The sequence below is a fragment of the Lactuca serriola genome, chromosome 3 (genome assembly GCF_051521515.1).
Source record: "Lactuca serriola cultivar US96UC23 chromosome 3, Lser_US96UC23_V15, whole genome shotgun sequence".
NCBI lineage: Eukaryota > Viridiplantae > Streptophyta > Magnoliopsida > Asterales > Asteraceae > Lactuca > Lactuca serriola.
In genome coordinates, this window is record NC_136410.1 from 13782084 (window position 1) to 13800791 (window position 18708).

At 40.5% G+C, this 18708-nt stretch overlaps 1 protein-coding gene across 1 annotated transcript; it reads right to left on the reverse strand.

The window, feature by feature from the left end:
• Window positions 1-12486: 12486 nt before the first annotated feature.
• LOC145091517 (cation/H(+) antiporter 18-like) lies at window positions 12487-17088 on the reverse strand. Its single transcript, XM_079029258.1, has 5 exons — window positions 16891-17088; window positions 15819-16050; window positions 14221-15222; window positions 13560-14137; window positions 12487-13470 (listed from the first exon to the last, which is right to left on the reverse strand). Exons 2-5 carry the CDS (start codon window positions 16011-16013, stop codon window positions 12822-12824), a joined length of 2424 nt encoding a protein of 807 aa, XP_078885384.1. The 5' UTR covers window positions 16014-16050; window positions 16891-17088; the 3' UTR covers window positions 12487-12821.
• Between the last annotated feature and the right edge of the window lie 1620 nt (window positions 17089-18708).

An 18708-nucleotide genomic window follows, 5' to 3' on the forward strand; every position in this document is an offset into this window, starting at 1 on the left:
GCTGATAGGAGCGAAGATCTAAGGGATTAGAGAGCGGATTCATGTTGGTAATCATGTGGTTTGTTAACGTGACCATGCTTAGCATTCCACTGTGATACTATTATGTGTTTACTTTCTAATTTAGGTGTAAAAACCTTTTACTTTGTGTTTATGATTGAATGAAACCTTGATTTATAGATTAATTTCTAGATTAGATTGTTTTTTATGTTTAATTTATCTTGACTAGCTTGTTAAAAGATCCTTACGTGTTAATGATAATTATTTGCTGTTAATTGTCAAGTAAATTAAGTTGTATAAACATCTGTTTGGTTGCTTGTCTCTTATGATTTTGATGACCATCAAGATTATATGACTAGGAATAGCGAATGTGAAACTAGGATTAACTCGGAAATAAGTAAGTTAATGTGTGAGCCTTGTGTGATAAACCATCAACAAGAGGTTAAATTGAATTAGTAATTTGATTAACTATTATTACAAGTCTTGCTTGATACGAACTGAACACTAGGAAACATGTTAGTTTAATCAACTAATCAGTGTTTGAATTAACTTGTTTGCTAAAGGATTAGTAATAGTGAATGCGAATCTAATCATTTTAGGAATCGGTGAACATGAATAAATGAATTTGTGTATGCAATTGTCTATGCTTTTAAGGTGTAATTTATCTAAACCAAAGGACTTGAAGAGATTTGTTTTCCAGTTAGTTTATCGAGATTTGTCAATTAATTGTTCGTTTGAGATTTAATAAACCATTTCTTTATTCCTTTCATGTGCTTTGTAACCTATAATCAAATATTTTAAATTAATTCACTACCGTTCCCCTTGTGTTCGACACCCTTGCTTATCAAAGCTATACTATACTCGATCGGGTTCACTGCCTGTAAGGTGTGGTTTAGATGCGATAAAATAGGAATTATAAATAAAAAACTACTGCATTAAAAATACACATCAGAAGTCGAATTTGACTCTTTCTATTATAGTCCCTACAGGGTGCAAAGCGATGATGATGATGCCCCTGTCACCAAGTGACATCTCAATGAGCTGAATGAAAAGCTAGACAAGCTTATGGCCTCCTCATCTAATCATGATTCTTTTTCTGATTCTGCTATGAAAGGAATGATGGCCACCTGGGTTAAGAAACACGAAGCTTCAATCACCAACGCCACCTCAACTATTGATGCTTCAACCAAGTCTGCACCGAAGCTACCGAAAAAGTCGATAAACTAATTCATAATGCTAATCTTTTTCTTGACTCTTTACAGGGTGCTTCAGAGCAAAATGCCAACCATGTCAATGCCTCGGTTTAGACCCTAACTTAATCTCTTCAACAAGAGAAAGAGCATTTTGAGGCATTTCGAAAGAACCTAACATCTGATCACGTCAAGCATCAAGTATCTGTCTCTGAGCGTTTGGATAAACAACTTCAGGCAGATCTTGCCTTGGAAAACAGAGTGATGGATGACCTTTCTCTAAAAACCACTCAACTCAAAACCCAGACTCTGAAGCTCAATCAAGCAAACAAGGAACTTGAAGCACTGCGTTCTGAGCAGTATGTGGTAAAAAGCTCAGTTGGTGATGTACACTCGATTCTTTTTCATCTTCTCGAAGCCCACGATTCAGTTCTTACGATCTCAGTTCGGCATCATTTGGCTGAGAAGTTGAGGCATCCTCTTTACATTCTAAGTCGAATTGAGGGCGTTTCGGAGTCTGTTGTCCCTCCGCAACAAGGGGATAAAAAAAGAAGCCTTCATCTCAACCACCGAAACCTCAACAACCGAAACCACAACAACCGAAGGTGGTTACTAAACCAAAGGGGAAAGAATCTTCGGTTTCTGGTATACAAGATGAAGGAAAAGGCATTGATGATGAGGACGATGTTTATGATATAGAAGAAACAACTCCTAAATCAAGTTCTCACAAAGTCAAGCCCACCGTTCAAGAGATTAAAGAAAGAGTTAACGAAGCGATTAATCAAGAGAATGAAGAGAGAGAAGCGAATCTACTTAAACAAAGGAAATTGAAGTTTCCTCTGCGGTCGTTAGAAAGGCTTCGGAAGGAGGTAATTGAAGCTCCAATCTCACATTGGCTAGAGCCTGTTCTTTCATTCGATGTTGAGAATTCTACAGATTCTCAATTCGATATGCCAATCACTCGTAAGGCTTTCATCTTTCATTGCTTTGAGTCTACAGTGGCGATTCCTTCTCCTGACTCGAAGGTTGATCAAGAATTGCTTGAGTACTATCATGAGTTCTCTCAACCACAATACATGACTTGGAGTAGCAAGAAGATCACAACAGTTAAAGTGTTGAAACCTATTCCAACAAGGAAGTTCATTAATATGAAGCTCAAAGTGACCCGAGGATCAGACGGTTCAGTTCATACGATCTCTCTTGCTGATTTACCAAATCTGAATCCACATGATTGGATTCTCCTAAACAACATCTTATTTTCCAACCCAAAGGAGTATGAGCCAATTATAGGTCACATCAAGCGTATCATGGTGTGTCACATTCATGAAGTAGCTAAGAGGGATCAGGAGATTGCCATTGCTACACGAAAGAAGCCCTCAATCAAGCCAATCAGGAAGGTATGTGACATTAAGCTGATGGTGAAGGGTAAAATAGACCCACGGTTTCAGACTGTTATGTTTCTTAGATGCGAGGGTCAAAGGTGTTTATTTGCTCTTGCGGATAAACACCGATTCTCTAATTCCTGCTCGGAGCACATTCTTGAGATTATCCATGGGTGTAATCAAAACAGTGAGGCAGACAAGAAGCTATTTTCAGATATGCTTCGGTGGTATATGGTTTTCAGACAGACTCTACTTGCCATCATACCAAGGTTGTTCAAGGTTGTGAAGCGAACTCCTCAACCTCCACCGAAGTGAAGTCTCGCCCCAATTGATGCAAAAGGGGAGATTGTTGGGTCTATTGTGTTGCATTTTAGGCTTGGTTATTAGTCCAGTTTTGTCACCGATTTGGGCCTGTCCAGACGTGTGTTTTGTTTTAGGGTTTTGTATATAAGTTGCATGCATGCAATCTTATCATTAACGCTTTCATTATTATTTTATTGATTGTATTGTAATACCCTATCTCACCTTTACAGTGGAAGTTCTTGATCGAGCTCTGATGAAGTGTGACTATATCGGAATCATTAAGCTCTATTTTGATTCAACTCGTGTTTACATTGTTTGATTAGTCGTTTTCTATTAACCTGTTGAAGATCTTAAATGATCTAAAGACTTTTTCAACTCATCAGTTGTCTTTGTGATGCTTGCATGGAAGACCAGGGGGTGGCCCTTGGCACTTGTCTGTAAGACCCAGGGAGTGGCCCCAGGCTTGACAAGGAAGACCACGTGCGGCCCGTGGCATAACAGCAAGACTATGTTTGGAACATAGCACCTTACTTGATTATGGATATGTTTGTTATGTATGGCTCATGGTTACGTATGGCATGTATGGATCAGTTGATATGTATGGTATGTGGTATCTAGGGAACTCACTAAGCTTCGTGCTTACAGTTTTCAACTATTTGTTTCAGGTACTAATGTTTTTCTAAGGAAGGAGCCCGGGGCGATCGCAGCGCATCACACCAAGTTTTCCACACTAGATGATCATTCTGAAAAGGATATGTAACGGTATTCGCACTAGGACCACCCCGCAGTCTTACCTCACTTTTCATACTATCTGACCATTGGTGAATGCGTGACTTAGGTTCACTTTTGACAAATTCTGAACAGTATTCACACTAGGACCACCCCGCAGTCTTACCGCACTTTTCATACTAATGTTTTCCATACTTGTGAGCGGATATGTAACAGTATTTGCAAGCTAGTTAGGAAAAGGAAGCAGGGACTCCTAGTGCAGCCGATGGCAGAGAGTAGGTCGGAGGGTGCCCTCGGAAAGCCTAGGACGAGATTAGTGGGAAAGGGTATCGGCAAAGGGACTTGGTGAAGTTGAAGCAATCCTTGAGGAAAGTATGGATAGATGTGGAAGGTAGTATAGGCCCGTAGTACTGGAAGCAGAGGATCCATACTCGAGTCAAGGAGGGCCGAGATGGAACCAGGAAAATTGGATGGTGTGTGAGACCTCTCGGGAGTATGTATGATCTTGGCGTTTATGTGTTTATTCTCAGTATGGTGACCACACGACATGGAGCAGGAGGATCAGGATCTGGGTCAGGATCAGGATCAGACTCGGGGGCAGGATCCGAGCGTTCTGAAGTGATATGGCATCCAGTCAGTCGGAATCGCGCACATTGTCCTTCAAGGACTTTAGGAGGAGTGGCGCGCCAGACTTCCACGGGGTGAAGGACCCCATTGTTGCTAGGAGATGGATTACAGACATTGAGTATACACAGTTGACAAGCTTCTGTCCCGAGGGGTCAAAGGTTCAATTTGCTTCAGGATGCTTGAGGGACAGAGCTAGAGACTGGTGGGAGTCATTTGTTGATTCCTTGGGAGGCTCATCCATTGAGGCTATGACCTGGTCCAACTTTGTGACCAGGTTTAAGGCGAAGTTTTTGTGCCGGCTGTGGAGCTTCAGCAGTTGGCCAGGGAGTTCCTAAACTTGAGACAGACAACAGAGTCGGTGGCGGAGACTACAACCTAGTTCCGGGAGAGGGCCTTATTGGTGCCTCAGTATGCAAAGGATGAGGAGATACAGAGGACCCACTATCATGACATGTTGAGAGCTGATATTCGAGAGCATGTCAGTTTCTCGGCATGCCCAACCCCCGACTCTATGATTGCCAGGGCGCGGGAAAGGGAGATTGATTTGGAGCACATTGTGAAGAGGATGTCAGATCAGATGTATACTTTGGAGGGCCCCAGGAAGAGACCCAAGACTTCAGATCAGCGATTAGTAGGTCGGTAGGGTCGAAGTCAGTGCAGCACATACGGGAAACTGCACGAGGGAGTTTTTCGTTCCCGGGGTTCAGGCTGCTACAAGTGTAGTAGTGATGGTCACGTCAGTAAGGACTGCCCATAAGGGGCAAGCACATTATGTTTTCACTATAATCAGGTGGGCCACAAGAAGGTCGACTGCCCGACGAGGAGGGGAGGAGCAGGGAGTGCGTCTGCCCCTGACAACTTTGAGGATTACGGATAGATGAGAGGGTAGGGCCTTGCAGTGACAGATGAGGGAGATCTGGATTACAACAGGGAATGTTGCAGGTATGTATCAATGGTTATTTTCGATTCTACATGTTTTAGGATTGTTCTTACCTCGGTCTCAGGTGATAGTATGTATGAGTTGTCTCTCTGCTTGTATTCGGATTGTATTTTCAGAACTTTCATATGCCAATTATATACCGGGAACTATTAGTAGCTAGTGTAAGGTCATCTCTCACTTCAGTTTCGAAGTGTCCAGTATTATCTCGGTTACAACTGAAAACGGTTCAGGAGCGTTACGTGGAGGTCGGTGGGCAGGGTCCATGGAGTAGTCATCCACCATCATCAGGGTTCAGTGGTTCTAGTCTTGGTGTTTGGGATAGCTTTTGGAAGCATCAAGGGAAGTGGTCTATCACTGAAGATGTTGCTCTGAGCATTAGTTATTCGGACCTTAAGGACGTCAGTTTGAGCTCAGGGGATTATCAGTATCGGGGATGCACGAAGTGTTTATCTAGTATTCAGTAATCGTACGGTATTTGGAGTGGGCTACTGAAGGATCGCTAGCAAGATTAAGGAGATGGTAGTTATCATGCCTATTGTGTAAGGAAGGAAGGAATGGAAATCGTCGGACTTTCGCGTGCCGTAAAGACTTAGCCGAAGCTAAGTGGGGGAGAAACAATCATGTTATGGGAGCAGAAGCGGTTTTGAAACTGGGATAAGTTTCGTTCTCATGTCAGGGAGAAGGATGGCCTAGGCGGCTGTATGAATTGAGGATAGTGTGAATTGGAAGTTCGGAAAACTTGCCAATTGTGAGATCGCATTCTCGGGATGTCTAATAGCAGGTTTCAGAAGAATCAGTTGGGAGTTTCAGTTAGGACATGAGTACAGCTTGGGGTACTAGATTGTGCTTGTATGCTTGATTATGGGTTAGACGTAGCATCCACTACCAGCCAGTCGGTGTGGAAGGTGTTGACAGACTACCGGATAGCCGTAGCATTCACCAGTGGTCAGATAGTATGAGAAGTGTGGTAAGACTGTGTGGTGGTCCGTAACAATGGTTAGAAGATAGTGTAGGAGTGTTGTAAGACTATGGGGTGGACCATAGCGTTAACTAGTTAGCAGATAGAGTAAGGGAGTTGTAACACTGTGGTGTGGTCGTAGCAATCGTATATGAGTACAGTTAGACTGCGGGGTGGCCTGTAGCATTAGTCGGCAAATAGCGTAGAAGTGTGGTGAGGCTACGGGGTGGCCCGTAGCATTAGTTGGCTGGTAGCGCAGAAGTGTTGTAAGACTATGGGGGTGGCCTATAGCATTCACTAGTTCATAGAACGAGTATAGTAAGACTACGGGGTGGCCCGTAGCATTTGTCGGTCCCTATTTGACAGTACGAATGTATCAGATGTCTGATTCGCTGGCAGGGTTTTTCAGATAGTTCAAGATAGGGCGGAGCAGCCGCTCGGATGTGAGTGGGCCACATTATGATTGGATTCGGAAGGAGGTAGGTCATTGGAGACCAGGAGTGATGTAAGACTACGGGTAAGCCGTAGCATTCATTAGCAGCTTAGTTAGCGGAGTGTGGGCGGGGTCCCGTATCTCCGAGTTAGCATGATAAGAATCAGGAAAGTTTAGCTAGATGATATTAGAGGAGGAGTGGGTCTACATAGCCCTGGATAGGTGAGACCTGTGGGAGAGGCCGCTCCGAAGCATAGATGGGTTAGACCCGTGGGCGAGGCCCGTGTTCTTTTAGCAACAGGTGAGACTTGGTAGAGACCTTAGGGTAAGGTAGGGGATCGGGGATCCTAGATCTTCTAGAGCCTGAGTGGCTGGGTTTGTAGAGTAATTCAGGTACTCGTTGTATCTTCTTAAGTCGCTGAGAGCGACTGAGGGAATGTTCATGTGTTCGGTAACCGGTGGGGGACTGGTATTTCGGGTAATGGTAGATCAGTTAGGACCAGGGCGGTCCCGGTTCATCCGGTAGGCGGATGGGAGTCAGTAGGACTTCAGGCAGGAATGATGGTAAGGGATTTGGTGTAGAAGTCGGGAGCTGATCGGGTGGTGTTGAGTTGCTCACCAAAGAATGTAATGATCTCAGAGTAGATGATTTGGCTCAGTGATGTTATTCTCTTCTGAGACTTACACGTAGCAGAGAGGGATCTGCTACCCGAAGGATTGTCTGAATTCTCACGTTGATTGGAGTTTTCAGTATTGGAGCATCGTTGTGGGATTATTCTGACACTGGGAGTGACCGGGATTGTGGTTTCAGCAGAGGATTGGTCCTCGAAGGAGATTGGTAAGGTTGTTGTTAGGAAGATGCCTTGGAAGGGAAGGTGGCAGTAAGGGGAAAAGGGGTGGACCCCGTGTGTATCAGTGTAAGTGCACTGGGAGTACCGGTAGGGCTACCGGTTGGGTAAAAGTGTTGTACTCGAAGGTAGTAGAAATCGGATTATTCTGAAGATGACATTTCCAAGGATTGGATCGGTTGGACGAAGAGTGTACCTAGTAGTAAGTGGTAACTAGATTGTAAGGTAGTGAACCGTGGCGGACTTCGAGGACGAAGTCTAGCTTAAGTGGGGGAGAGTTGTAACACCCTGAATTCAGGAGGCCTAGAAAGGAAAGGAAACCTCAAATAAGGGAGTGACTTGTTGAGTAGATGTGTGACTCGACGAGTAGGAGCACGATTTTGGTCGCGGGTTAAGTGACCTACTCGACGAGTCAGAGGACTGACTCGACGAGTTGGCCAGGTTTTGGGAAAACCCTAAATCGGGAGTTGGTGTCCTATTTAAGCATCTTATTCCCATTTTATCAGTCTCATTTGTAGCCTCCATTGTCCAGAACCTGTCCCACGAAACCCTATTGTTCTCTTTGAGTGTGTAAGCCTTTATTGAAAGATTTAGAGTGTTCTTGAAGTCTAGAAAAAGAAGGAGGAGGTTGGAGGTCCAAGGAGAAGGTTGTAGATCCAGGAAGTTTGCTTCATCTTCTTCATTTTCTGGTAATCAATTTATCACCTTGACTTCTAGTTTGATAGGTCTCTTTATGTCCCTTTTTATGGAGTTTATGATCCAAGAAGGATGTCTTGTGGGATTTATACGTCCCCAAGCTAGATCCTTCCAGATTTAGAGGTGTTTAGAGTAGTAGAGGAATAAAGGTGGAAGCTTTATGCCATTATACCTCTCCATGCAAAGTTTAAGGAGTTGTTTTGGCCTTTTGAGCAAAAAGGGTCATGCATGGGTGCAAAGGTAGTGGCTTTGTCTAATATCACGACCCTAGGAGGCCAGATCTGGGTCTTGGATGCCTTAAGCTTGTCTGAAATTGTTTGAATAGTGTTGGACATAGAGAGACTCGGCGAGTCAGTTGTGGGACTCAGCGAGTCAGGCCAGTTCTTGCCCCAAAACCCTTCTGTTAAGGGTATGAGTGAGCTTGGAAAGGGACTCAGTCGGCCCAAGTCCATAATGGTCATGAAGTTCATCATACTCGACTAGTTCAAGGAAGAACTCGGCGAGTCTAAGGCAATCTCCTCAGTTTATGAAGATAGACTCGACGAGTTGTTTATACAACTCAACGAGTCACAACCTAGACACATTCATATGAGGATGATAAACTCGACGAGTTCAAGGTCGAACTCGGCGAGTCGGATGAAGTTGGTCCCGATTGTATGGTTGAAGGAGAACTCGTCAAGTTATTGCGAGACTCAACGAGTGGATTCGGGGTTGTATGGTGTTGGAGGAGTATGGACTCGACGAGTTGGTAGATCAACTCGGTAAGTCAAGTCAACTGGAGGTTGACTTTGACGTTGACTTTGACCAAGTTTGACCAGGGTTGACTTTTGGATTATTATGGTCTAAATGTTGTTTTAGGTATTGATAGTTTGGGAAGCCGAAGGGTCATCAGTTCAGAAGTGTCGGTTAGCAGTCAGAAGTGTTCAGCGAATCTTCAGCATTGTGAGGTGAGTCTCCTCACTGTTTGTATGGGTCTAAGGCACCAATGTTGGCCCATTTAGTTTATATATGGTAGGAAGACCTGAGGGTTAGCCCTAGCCAGTATGCATGAAAGACCAGGAGATGACTCCTGGCACACTGTATGCTACTATGTATGAAAGACCGGGAGGTAGCTCCTGGCACACTGTATTTATTTATGTATGGTAGGAAGACCCGGGGGTTAGCCCTAGGCAAAATGTATGAAAGACCAGGAGATGGCTCCTGGCATACTGTATATTGTTATGTATGAAAGACCAGGAGGTGGCTCCTGGCACACCGTATGCTGAGTAGCCTAGTAGAGTAGTATGTATTGTTGTCTTCGTGATGCTTGCATGGAAGTCCAGGGGGTGGCCCTTGGCACTTGTATGTAAGACCCAGGGAGTGGCCCCAGGCTTGACAAGGAAGACCACGTGCGACCTGTGGCATAACAGCAAGACTATGTTTGGCAAATAGCACCTTACTTGATTATAGATATGTTTGTTATGTATGGCTCATGGTTACGTATGGCATGTATGGATCAGCTGATATGTATGGTATGTGGTATCTGGGGAACTCACTAAGCTTCGTGCTTACGGTTTTCAACTATTTGTTTCAGGTACTAATGTTTTTCCAAGGAAGGAGCTCGGGGCGATCACAGCGCATCACACCATGTTTTCCGCACTAGATGATCTTTGAGATTTAAAACTCGGATAATTGTTATATTAAGAATGTTATTAAATGACTGAGCAAAATTTATTAAGCGGTTTTTAATTAATCAAAACGAAACTTTTGGTCTTGAATTTTGGAATGTTACATATCTGATTGGAGATTTTGATGGTACCATCGAAATACTTTAACCTGAAAGTATAAGTCACGACTCTCAGTTTTTCCAAGCAATCAAAACCCTGATTTTCTATCATTTATCCTATCTATAAATGATACAAGGTTGATGTTTGTGGTTTGGGAAAGAACTCATATCTTGCCATTTACGATTGATTTTCTCTTTTTTTCGGTTATCTATGGCCATCTTTTGATTGATTTTGTATTTCGCCACATTTGTACTTAGAACTAAGTTCCCAACTTTCATTTCACTCAACCTCCTTTCCATGTCTCCTACGTTAAGTACATTGATGAACATGACAAACAAAAATTGCACCTTGTCTGTTACTTTTTCTAGATATATACACGTCTATAACCTTCCCACACCCTTGAAAGATTCTCCACATATCTGATTTACTCCAATCTTATGGTATGTTGCCAACGAAAAAATATGTGGATATTGTATCCACCTCCTTCGGGTGATTCGTTGTCGATCTTTGCACTGTCCTTTTCGGCAATTTATCCTGGTCTAACTATGGTTTCCCCCTTCTAGGAGATCATTGACATTCCCTTCCTCTCGGCGAAAGTTGATGTTTCCTCCCCCTCCCCAGTCTCTCTCCATGATACTAATTCGGCTAATCTAATGGTTAAGTATAGTAAATAGTTGTGAACTTAACTTTAATACAAAAACAAATATAGATGTGTAATGATTCAATGTTAAAATTAAATATGATATAATAATAAACAAAAAACCTGAAAAAAAAAGTAGATTTGAACAGCTTTTCTTATATATATATATATATATATATATATATATATATATATATTAAAGAAATGAATGTTAGGAATAGTAAACTTGCTATTTTTGGCAGAATTGGTCCCTATGCTATTTTTTGGCTTCAAAATTAGAAATGGTAAATTTGGATGTTTTTTGGCAACTTTACTCCTCATTCTTTAGCCATTTTGTCACTTTTGGTCATTGCAATCAATATTTTTTACACTTTTTAGGAACCTTTTAATATTTAAAGTTTGGCCACAAAACTTTAACGGTATGACAACTTTGATCCTTTTTCTAAAAAGTTGCTAAATCTCACCCCTTTAATTTTTTAGCCATTTTGACATTTCAGGTCTTTGCGGTCAAAACTTTTACATTTTTTCATAAAAACATGAAAAAAACGGTCTGGGGCAAAGTCCGGGCTTTTCATCCTTGCACTATCTACGATTGTCATATTTATCGATTCGGAAACAACATTGAAAGCTTCTGGCTCCCGCATAGCGGGGATAACCTTTCTAGTTATTATAAATGACACTTTTTTTTAAAAGGATATAAGCCCTTTAAATAAAATATCTAAAGACGTCTTGCTATTTTATTTTGTGAAAGTCGAACATATTAAGTTGATGTTATTCCAATATTTTAAAATTCGGGTTTTTAGTTGACCCGGTGTGATGACCAGTTCACGGGTCAACGGTTCAACCGGTTGAACCGTCGGGTCAACCCGATTTATGGTATTTTTCTATTTTCATACATTTTTACTTTCTAGCATAATACATAGACATATAAAACCAGTAATTTGATGTCCACAAAGTTTAATAATTGAAAAACATATGAAAACATGGTATAAATCAATCTAAACACAATAAAAAACCACATAGAATACAAATAACAAAACAAAACATAGTTTTGTTGTTCGCTACTTGTATCCAAGCACTATTAAAACAGGTCAATCCGGTTTTAACCAGTTCAATATAAACGGTTCGACCGCGATTTAGGGGAAACCCGGCCGGTTCGAACCGGTGCGTATTTTTATAAAAAACCGTTTTTCTACCTGAGTCACGGTCCAACCGGTTGAACCGACCGGGTCAACCCGGGTTTTAAAACATTGTGTTATTCCATGTACACCTATTTGGGAGCACGCCAATTATAATTCATTATTATAATGTTTTAAAAAATTGAAAATTTTTATTTATAGATTTAACTCCCAAGTGAGGTTTGACTTTTTGACATAAAAGAACTTATCGACTCCAATAATTGAACTTCACACATGCTATAAACCATAAACAAGTGGTATAATAGTTCCCAAATTTGATTTTTAAACCCCACGTATGTAAAATGTAAGTCTTTTAATTCCAACAATTCAAAGTTTTGCTGACCCAAGATCATGGAATATTCCTATTACCCTCAAATAATTAACATTATAAAACTTATAATCACAAGAAAATGTCAAAGTTTTCCACTATGCCATCCAACCATACGTATACTATATTCCTGAAGAAAAAAAAAAGGTAAAAACAAAGGAATTAAAATTAAGGGGAGGGGGTATTTATTATTTATACTTCTAATTTATCTTTATTATTTTAAAATAATAATATGGAATAAAGCTTAAAACTTTCATATTATTTGAGTTACAAGAAAAAGAAAATTCACAAATTTAAATTAATATTTTCTTCCTAAAATATTCAGATAACGCAATCCTTTTTTACATCATTTTTTCTTTATTTCTCTAAAATAAACCAGAAATAAATAAATAAATAAAAATGGATTTTACGGAAAACCAAAAAAAAAAAAACAAACAGAATAACTTTTCCAGTGAATAAACAAGAAAGATGTAAATGTAAAGTTGTCTTTTCTCGAGCTTCTTCCATGAGATAAAACACATACATAATAATGTACAACTTTTTGAGCATAATTACAGAGTACTCGAAATATTCAGAAAAAACAAAAACAAAAAAAGATTTACATAAACCCAAACATTCCACGAAATCGATAAATGTGCATTGTTACACATGTACGTCCTGTTTTTTTTATTTTCCTCTCATATACACTAACGCTAGATCACCACCACCGGTCCGGTCTAGAAATGTGAAGCAACCAGAACTCCGGTCTAGTTATCTTAAACGAGATCCAGCCCGGTCCAGACCGAATCATCCACAGCAACTTATAGTTAATTAGAGTCATATTCTCCTTGATCAGTGGTCACTTCATCTTCCTTCAAAGAAGCCAGAGAGTGCATCGACAGCTGAGTATGATACTGCTGCACCACCAACACAGACGCCGGAGACAACATCTCCGGCGAGATCAACAAATTCCCGATTGGTCCCATCTCCGGGCACTCACTCTTCTGCCTCATGGACGCCACCAGCTCACCCTCCGGCATCCTCCCACACAGAATCAGGTGGCACCGGCTATGTTCACGAATCGCCTCGATTGCCCCTGAAGCAGTTCCGACCACCCTCTCCTCATACTTAATGGTGGTGTTCTTCATAACCTTCTCCTTGAAATCCGCAATCACATCGTCATCCATTGATCGTGCCTCGATAGTGGTGGGTTCATCGATATCAACACCCACTGAGCCTGAATTGGCCATGTCACGATCCAGAATGAACCGGACCACAACCAGGTTGATCCCTGGGTGCTCCGCCATACGAGCTCCATAAGCTAAAGCTTCATGGTCATCATGACCTCCGAAGAACAAAACAGTCACTTGCGAGTCAACGTTACTTGCAGAAACATGTGAGTTCCCTCCAAACCCACGGTCAACCAAGATACTCACCGAACATGGAGCATGCTCCAAAACCATCCGATTAACATGCCTGAAATTATTTTAAAAAAAAAATTAAAAAATTAAAGACTGTCAAAAAACCATCGCTAATTGGATCTGTAGTAAGACGAATTTAACTACCTGTATTCTGCACGAGTTGTACCGAGTTGACCATCGATCCTCATGTGTTTATGAAAAGGTAGAACAATCATGGCTGCCTTTTTAGCCATTGCACCACTACAGATATCTTCATGCATGCTTGAAACAGCAGAAATGGCGGTTGTTGGTCGGATTGACACTTTACTGAGTTGCTGAAACGCTTCAAAAGCCACCACAATCTGGTCGGAATCGACATTGGGATCTTTCTTCCAGAAGGGGAGTCCGTTTCTCCTGGCTTTGTGAACCATGAGGATAGCAGAAGATCGCTCTGTGAGCTCCATGAGGTGCATCGCGTGGACTGTAAGCGTCTCCTTCTTTCCAGTCCCACGTGAGGCTTCAATGAGATTGACAATTGTTGGTAGGTTTCTGATTCCATGGAATGTGAAGAACATACGGAATTGACTCGAGGCAAATCCTTTCCTGTAAATTGTCCTCTGTTTGTATTCCGATTTTGTAGGTGCTTTTGCAGGCTTATATACCGCGATAACCGAAGGCGTCGTGATAAATGTCGTCACAAGCGCCATCAGAACCAATATCGCAAAAGTTTGATCATTAAGCACCTGAAAAAAAAAATATAAATCAAGAAACAAAAACACAAGAAAAACATTACATTTTACAAAAGAACGAGAAAAAAAATACATACCCCACGATCTTTCCCGATGTTGAGAACAATGAGTTCAACCAACCCTTTAGTGTTCATCAAAAGCCCAAGTGCAAGAGCCTCTGAAAAAGGGACCTTACACCACATAGAAACACCAACAGTTCCTGCAATCTTCCCAAAACAAGCAGTACATATAACCAAAACAAGTAGCCCCCAAGATTGAAGCCCTTTGATGGAGGCTACATTCGTCTTTAACCCACTCGACACAAAGTAAAGCGGTAAAAACAGACCCGAAACAAGATCTTCAACTTTTTCCACTAACGCCCCTGCAAACGCGCCTTCTTTAGGAATCAAAACGCCCACCACAAAAGCCCCAAAAAGCGCGTGAATCCCGATAGTATCCGTCACAAACCCTGCAGCCAAAACCACACCGAGAGTTGCACAAACGTAAAGCTCATCCACCGGTTCACCTTCCGGGCATCTTCTCGACATCCATTTGAAAATTGGTGGGATCATAAACGACATCAGAAGGATGAATGCGGACCCACACAAGAACACCCAGAGGGCAACGAGGGGAGACCGACCGCTGCCCGAGAGTGCGACTGCAAGCGCGAGTAGGATCCAAGCCGCCACGTCATTCACCGCAGCTGCTGACATGGCCATTTTACCGACGTCGGTGGTCAAAAGTTTGAGTTCTGCTAGGATACGCGCTAGTACAGGGAAAGCGGTGATGGACATCGCGACACCCATGAAAACGATAAACGGGGCTTCTCTTGTGCCTTTGGCGACTGTGTCTTGGAGGATAAAGGAAACACCGATTCCCAAGACGAACGGAAATGTGATTCCGGCCAAAGCTATGCATAGAGCTTTCTTTCCGGTCCGACGAAGGGACTGTAAGTCGAGCTCAAGTCCAACGAGGAAGAGAAAGAACAGAAGCCCTAAGTTAGCCAATGTGTCCAACACTGGTAAACTCCTTTTAGGAAAAACCGCATGAAGGTAGTCTGTATTACGCCCTAGAGCCGATGGACCCAATAAAACCCCACCCTGCAAAACAATATTAACATAAATCGGTAAAAAGGTTAAACTGGTTTACTAGTTATTACTACTGTTTATTTTGGTCACTAAACATGATTGCATATTTCGAAAAATCAGTTTGTTGTATCAAGTTTCAACTATGAAAGAAAGTGATAGGTTCTTTGAATGTGTGTATTGGACACTTAAAAAAATACTAGTACACCTACCGAAACTTTTAAAAGTCAAAATGTAACGTTTTTTATATGAATAAAAGAAGTGAAATAACATCAATAGACCATGTGGAAGTGCTTTTGACTATGCTATAAAGTATACAATAGATTTCATTTTTTTTTCTTTTATTGTTCCCTATGTTGCATTATTGGTGTTTGTTTTTTAATCAAGGGATCGTGTAAAAAGTAAGCAAACCCAAAGGAGAACCCCTACTTTTTTTAAACGATTTTCCACGAAGATCGTGATAAAACAATATAATAATCAATCATCAATGGCACGTTCCACAAAAATAGGACTAAGCTAAATAGTTGTGCACGAGGCTGTTTGCTTAAACAACAAAGGATTCCAAATAAAAACAGCTGGATGATTATGAATTTATGATAATAGAAACTTACAATGATTTCAGCAATGACACGAGGCTGTCTTAATGGCTTAAGAAGATAGGCAAGAACACGAGTGAGCACAAGAACAAGGCATATTTGTACAATTACAAGAGGAAGAGCATAATCCAAGGGGTTGTTTCCTTGAAAGACCCCTTCTGATGTAGCCTTCATAGGGGGTGGGCATTGAGCTGGATTTTCAGTCGCCATTTTTTCACGCTGCTAATGAACACAAGAACAGATCAGCCTGCATGCATCAAGAAACATATGAGTTTGATCAGATTTCAAGAAAATTTGTGGACATCAAGTTTGCTTCTAAGATGGTGAATTTGGGCATGCTTTGAGAAATCGAAACAGTATTAATTCCGATGTAAAGAAAAAGTTTAAAGCACTTTCTTGGGATTTTCTTGAAGACTCTAAAAGACAGAACTTTTTGACTCCCATATAATTTATTATTATTTATATAATTCATCCATATGATCCTATATTCACTGCACATGTAAAGCAAGATTATAAACATAACCTGCTTCTAAAAAATGTAAAGATTAAACTTATGGGTTGATCAACATGGATTCATATCTCAATTTGTAAAGTATGTTCTTGAGTAACTTCGATGAAAATTCTCACAATAAAGAGTTTCTTACGTACTAGATGAACAAAAAAGAAAAGAAATTGGAAAAATCAAGGAAAGAGACGTTCAAGAAAATTTCTGCATTCTTGTTTTTCAATCCCTAAAATAGAATTCTACAACTGCAAACCACTCACACGATTATTCGGCAAAACCCTGCTTTGAAATCAATGCGAAATTTGCATGTCAGTCAATAAAAGGGTTCCCTCTGTGAAATTACCTTACTACCCCCATCCCAATTTGTCTCCTACACGGAACAATGGAAAATTTTTCCCTAAAAATCACGTAAAAACTCCCCCCTCCCCACGCGGTAAGTATGAATCAAGAACAAACACTCCATACATTTTGAAAGTAACCGTACAATCTTCAAATCGATGAACACATGCAGATGCATACACACAGACATACACATTGATCAAAGAATTTTGCGAACACGCCCAAAGAGGGAGAGAGAAATACCTGAAAATCGACGGAAATCGAGGAAACGGTTGAAGGGATTTGTTTATTTCATAAGGTGATTAGTCGTTCTTGTGATATATTCTTCTTAATTGACAAAGCATTAAGCGAAAAAAAGGAATTGGGAGAAGAGTGATATGACACAGAGAAGCAAGAAGTGCCCTCTCGCTGTATGTGATGATGTTTGTATTGAGAATGGCATCGGGTTTTCCGTATTTATAGATCCCTCGATTAGATTAGCTTTAATCAAACCCTTAATCTAATCCATCTCGACACTTGTGCCTATTTAACTCTCTTTCTTTTTTTAAAAAATATTATAAATTGATTACAAATGTTGGGTCAGCGAATAGTGTGGATAAAAATATTGGATTATTAATATTGTCCATTAATATAACTAACGGATTATGTTTTTTCATCAACATTTATTACTTCTGTGAAGTAAAACAGTCTGAAAATATGGACATTTGTTGGTTCATATTTATTGTTTTATATAAGTGTTACTTGTGATATTTTCTTGTATTGTTGTTCTAAACAAATAAATCTTATAAAAAAATAATATGTTTGACTAGATAATTCATTTAAAAACCAAATAAATAGTTATTCAGTTAAGTCCAATATAATTTGGTATGGAGACTCTACATATTATATTTAATTCTTAAAAAAAGATAGACTTAGGAATTCAAAACGAATTTGAAAACAAAACATAGCATTTTAAATATTTGGATCAGAATTTGTAGTATATTTTTTAATAAAATATTTAAGTGAGATTTTACCAAAAGATATCTCTAGCAACAATAGTTTTCCTTTAATTTATGATATTGTAACCAGATTTTTTTACCCTTCGAATAAAACCATTTGTAGCGCTCTTTTGACTATTGAATAGTCAGTTATCGTCTACAAAAGTCAAACTAAATCTAAAGGTGCTCGTCACTACATGAGATGATAATTTAAAGTTAAAAATGAATAAAATAAAAAAATAAAAAAATAAAAAAAAAACGCTTCGTAATATAAACAATCAAGCTGTTATGTGTTTTTATTTTTGAACATGTAAAAAAAAAAAAAAAAACTGATTTTTTTACCAAATAAGATATAGATCAAAAGTTTTCTTTTTTATATTTCCAATCTTCAAAAAAAAAAAAAAAACAGTTTTTTTAAAATTTACGGGCTGCTGGTGGGGGTGGAGGTGGTAGTGTCGATTGTGTTGTTGGTGTTGGTGGTGGCGTAGGTGGTGCTGGTGGTGGCAGAGGTGGTGATAGTGGAGGTAGTGGTGGTAGTGGTGATCGATGGCAGAGGTGATGGCGATTGTGGCAGAGGTGGTGGTGATGGTGACGATGGTGGTAGTGGTGGTGTAACATTCAGTTTTCAGGTATTTTCGCTTTTATCCTTGGCTTAGTTAAAGTTTGCATATTTGGTCCTTTATGTCAAAAGCCTTGCACTTCGGCCCGTACGATGGGCGTACGTGAGGTATGCGCAGCATACATAATCGAGACCTGGAACGCGGAGCTTATGCTAGTACGTTGGGCGTACATTTGATACGCGGGCGTACTAGCTCGGGCTCTAAACCCTAAATTTAGGGGTTTGCTCCCTATTTAATCCACCTTATGTCTCCCTTGGACATTTCTTATCAGCCTCCATTCCCTTTAAGCCCTAGATATCGAACCCTATCCTTGAGAGTGAGAATCTTGGAGTCTTTTTTGGTGATTTTGTGCATTCTTGTTAAGGAAGAAGGTCCTTGAAGAAGGTGGTGTTGCTTGCAAGCTTATGGATCCTGAAACTCCTTCATCTTGTGCATCTTTTGAAGGTATAAAGTCCATGCATTGT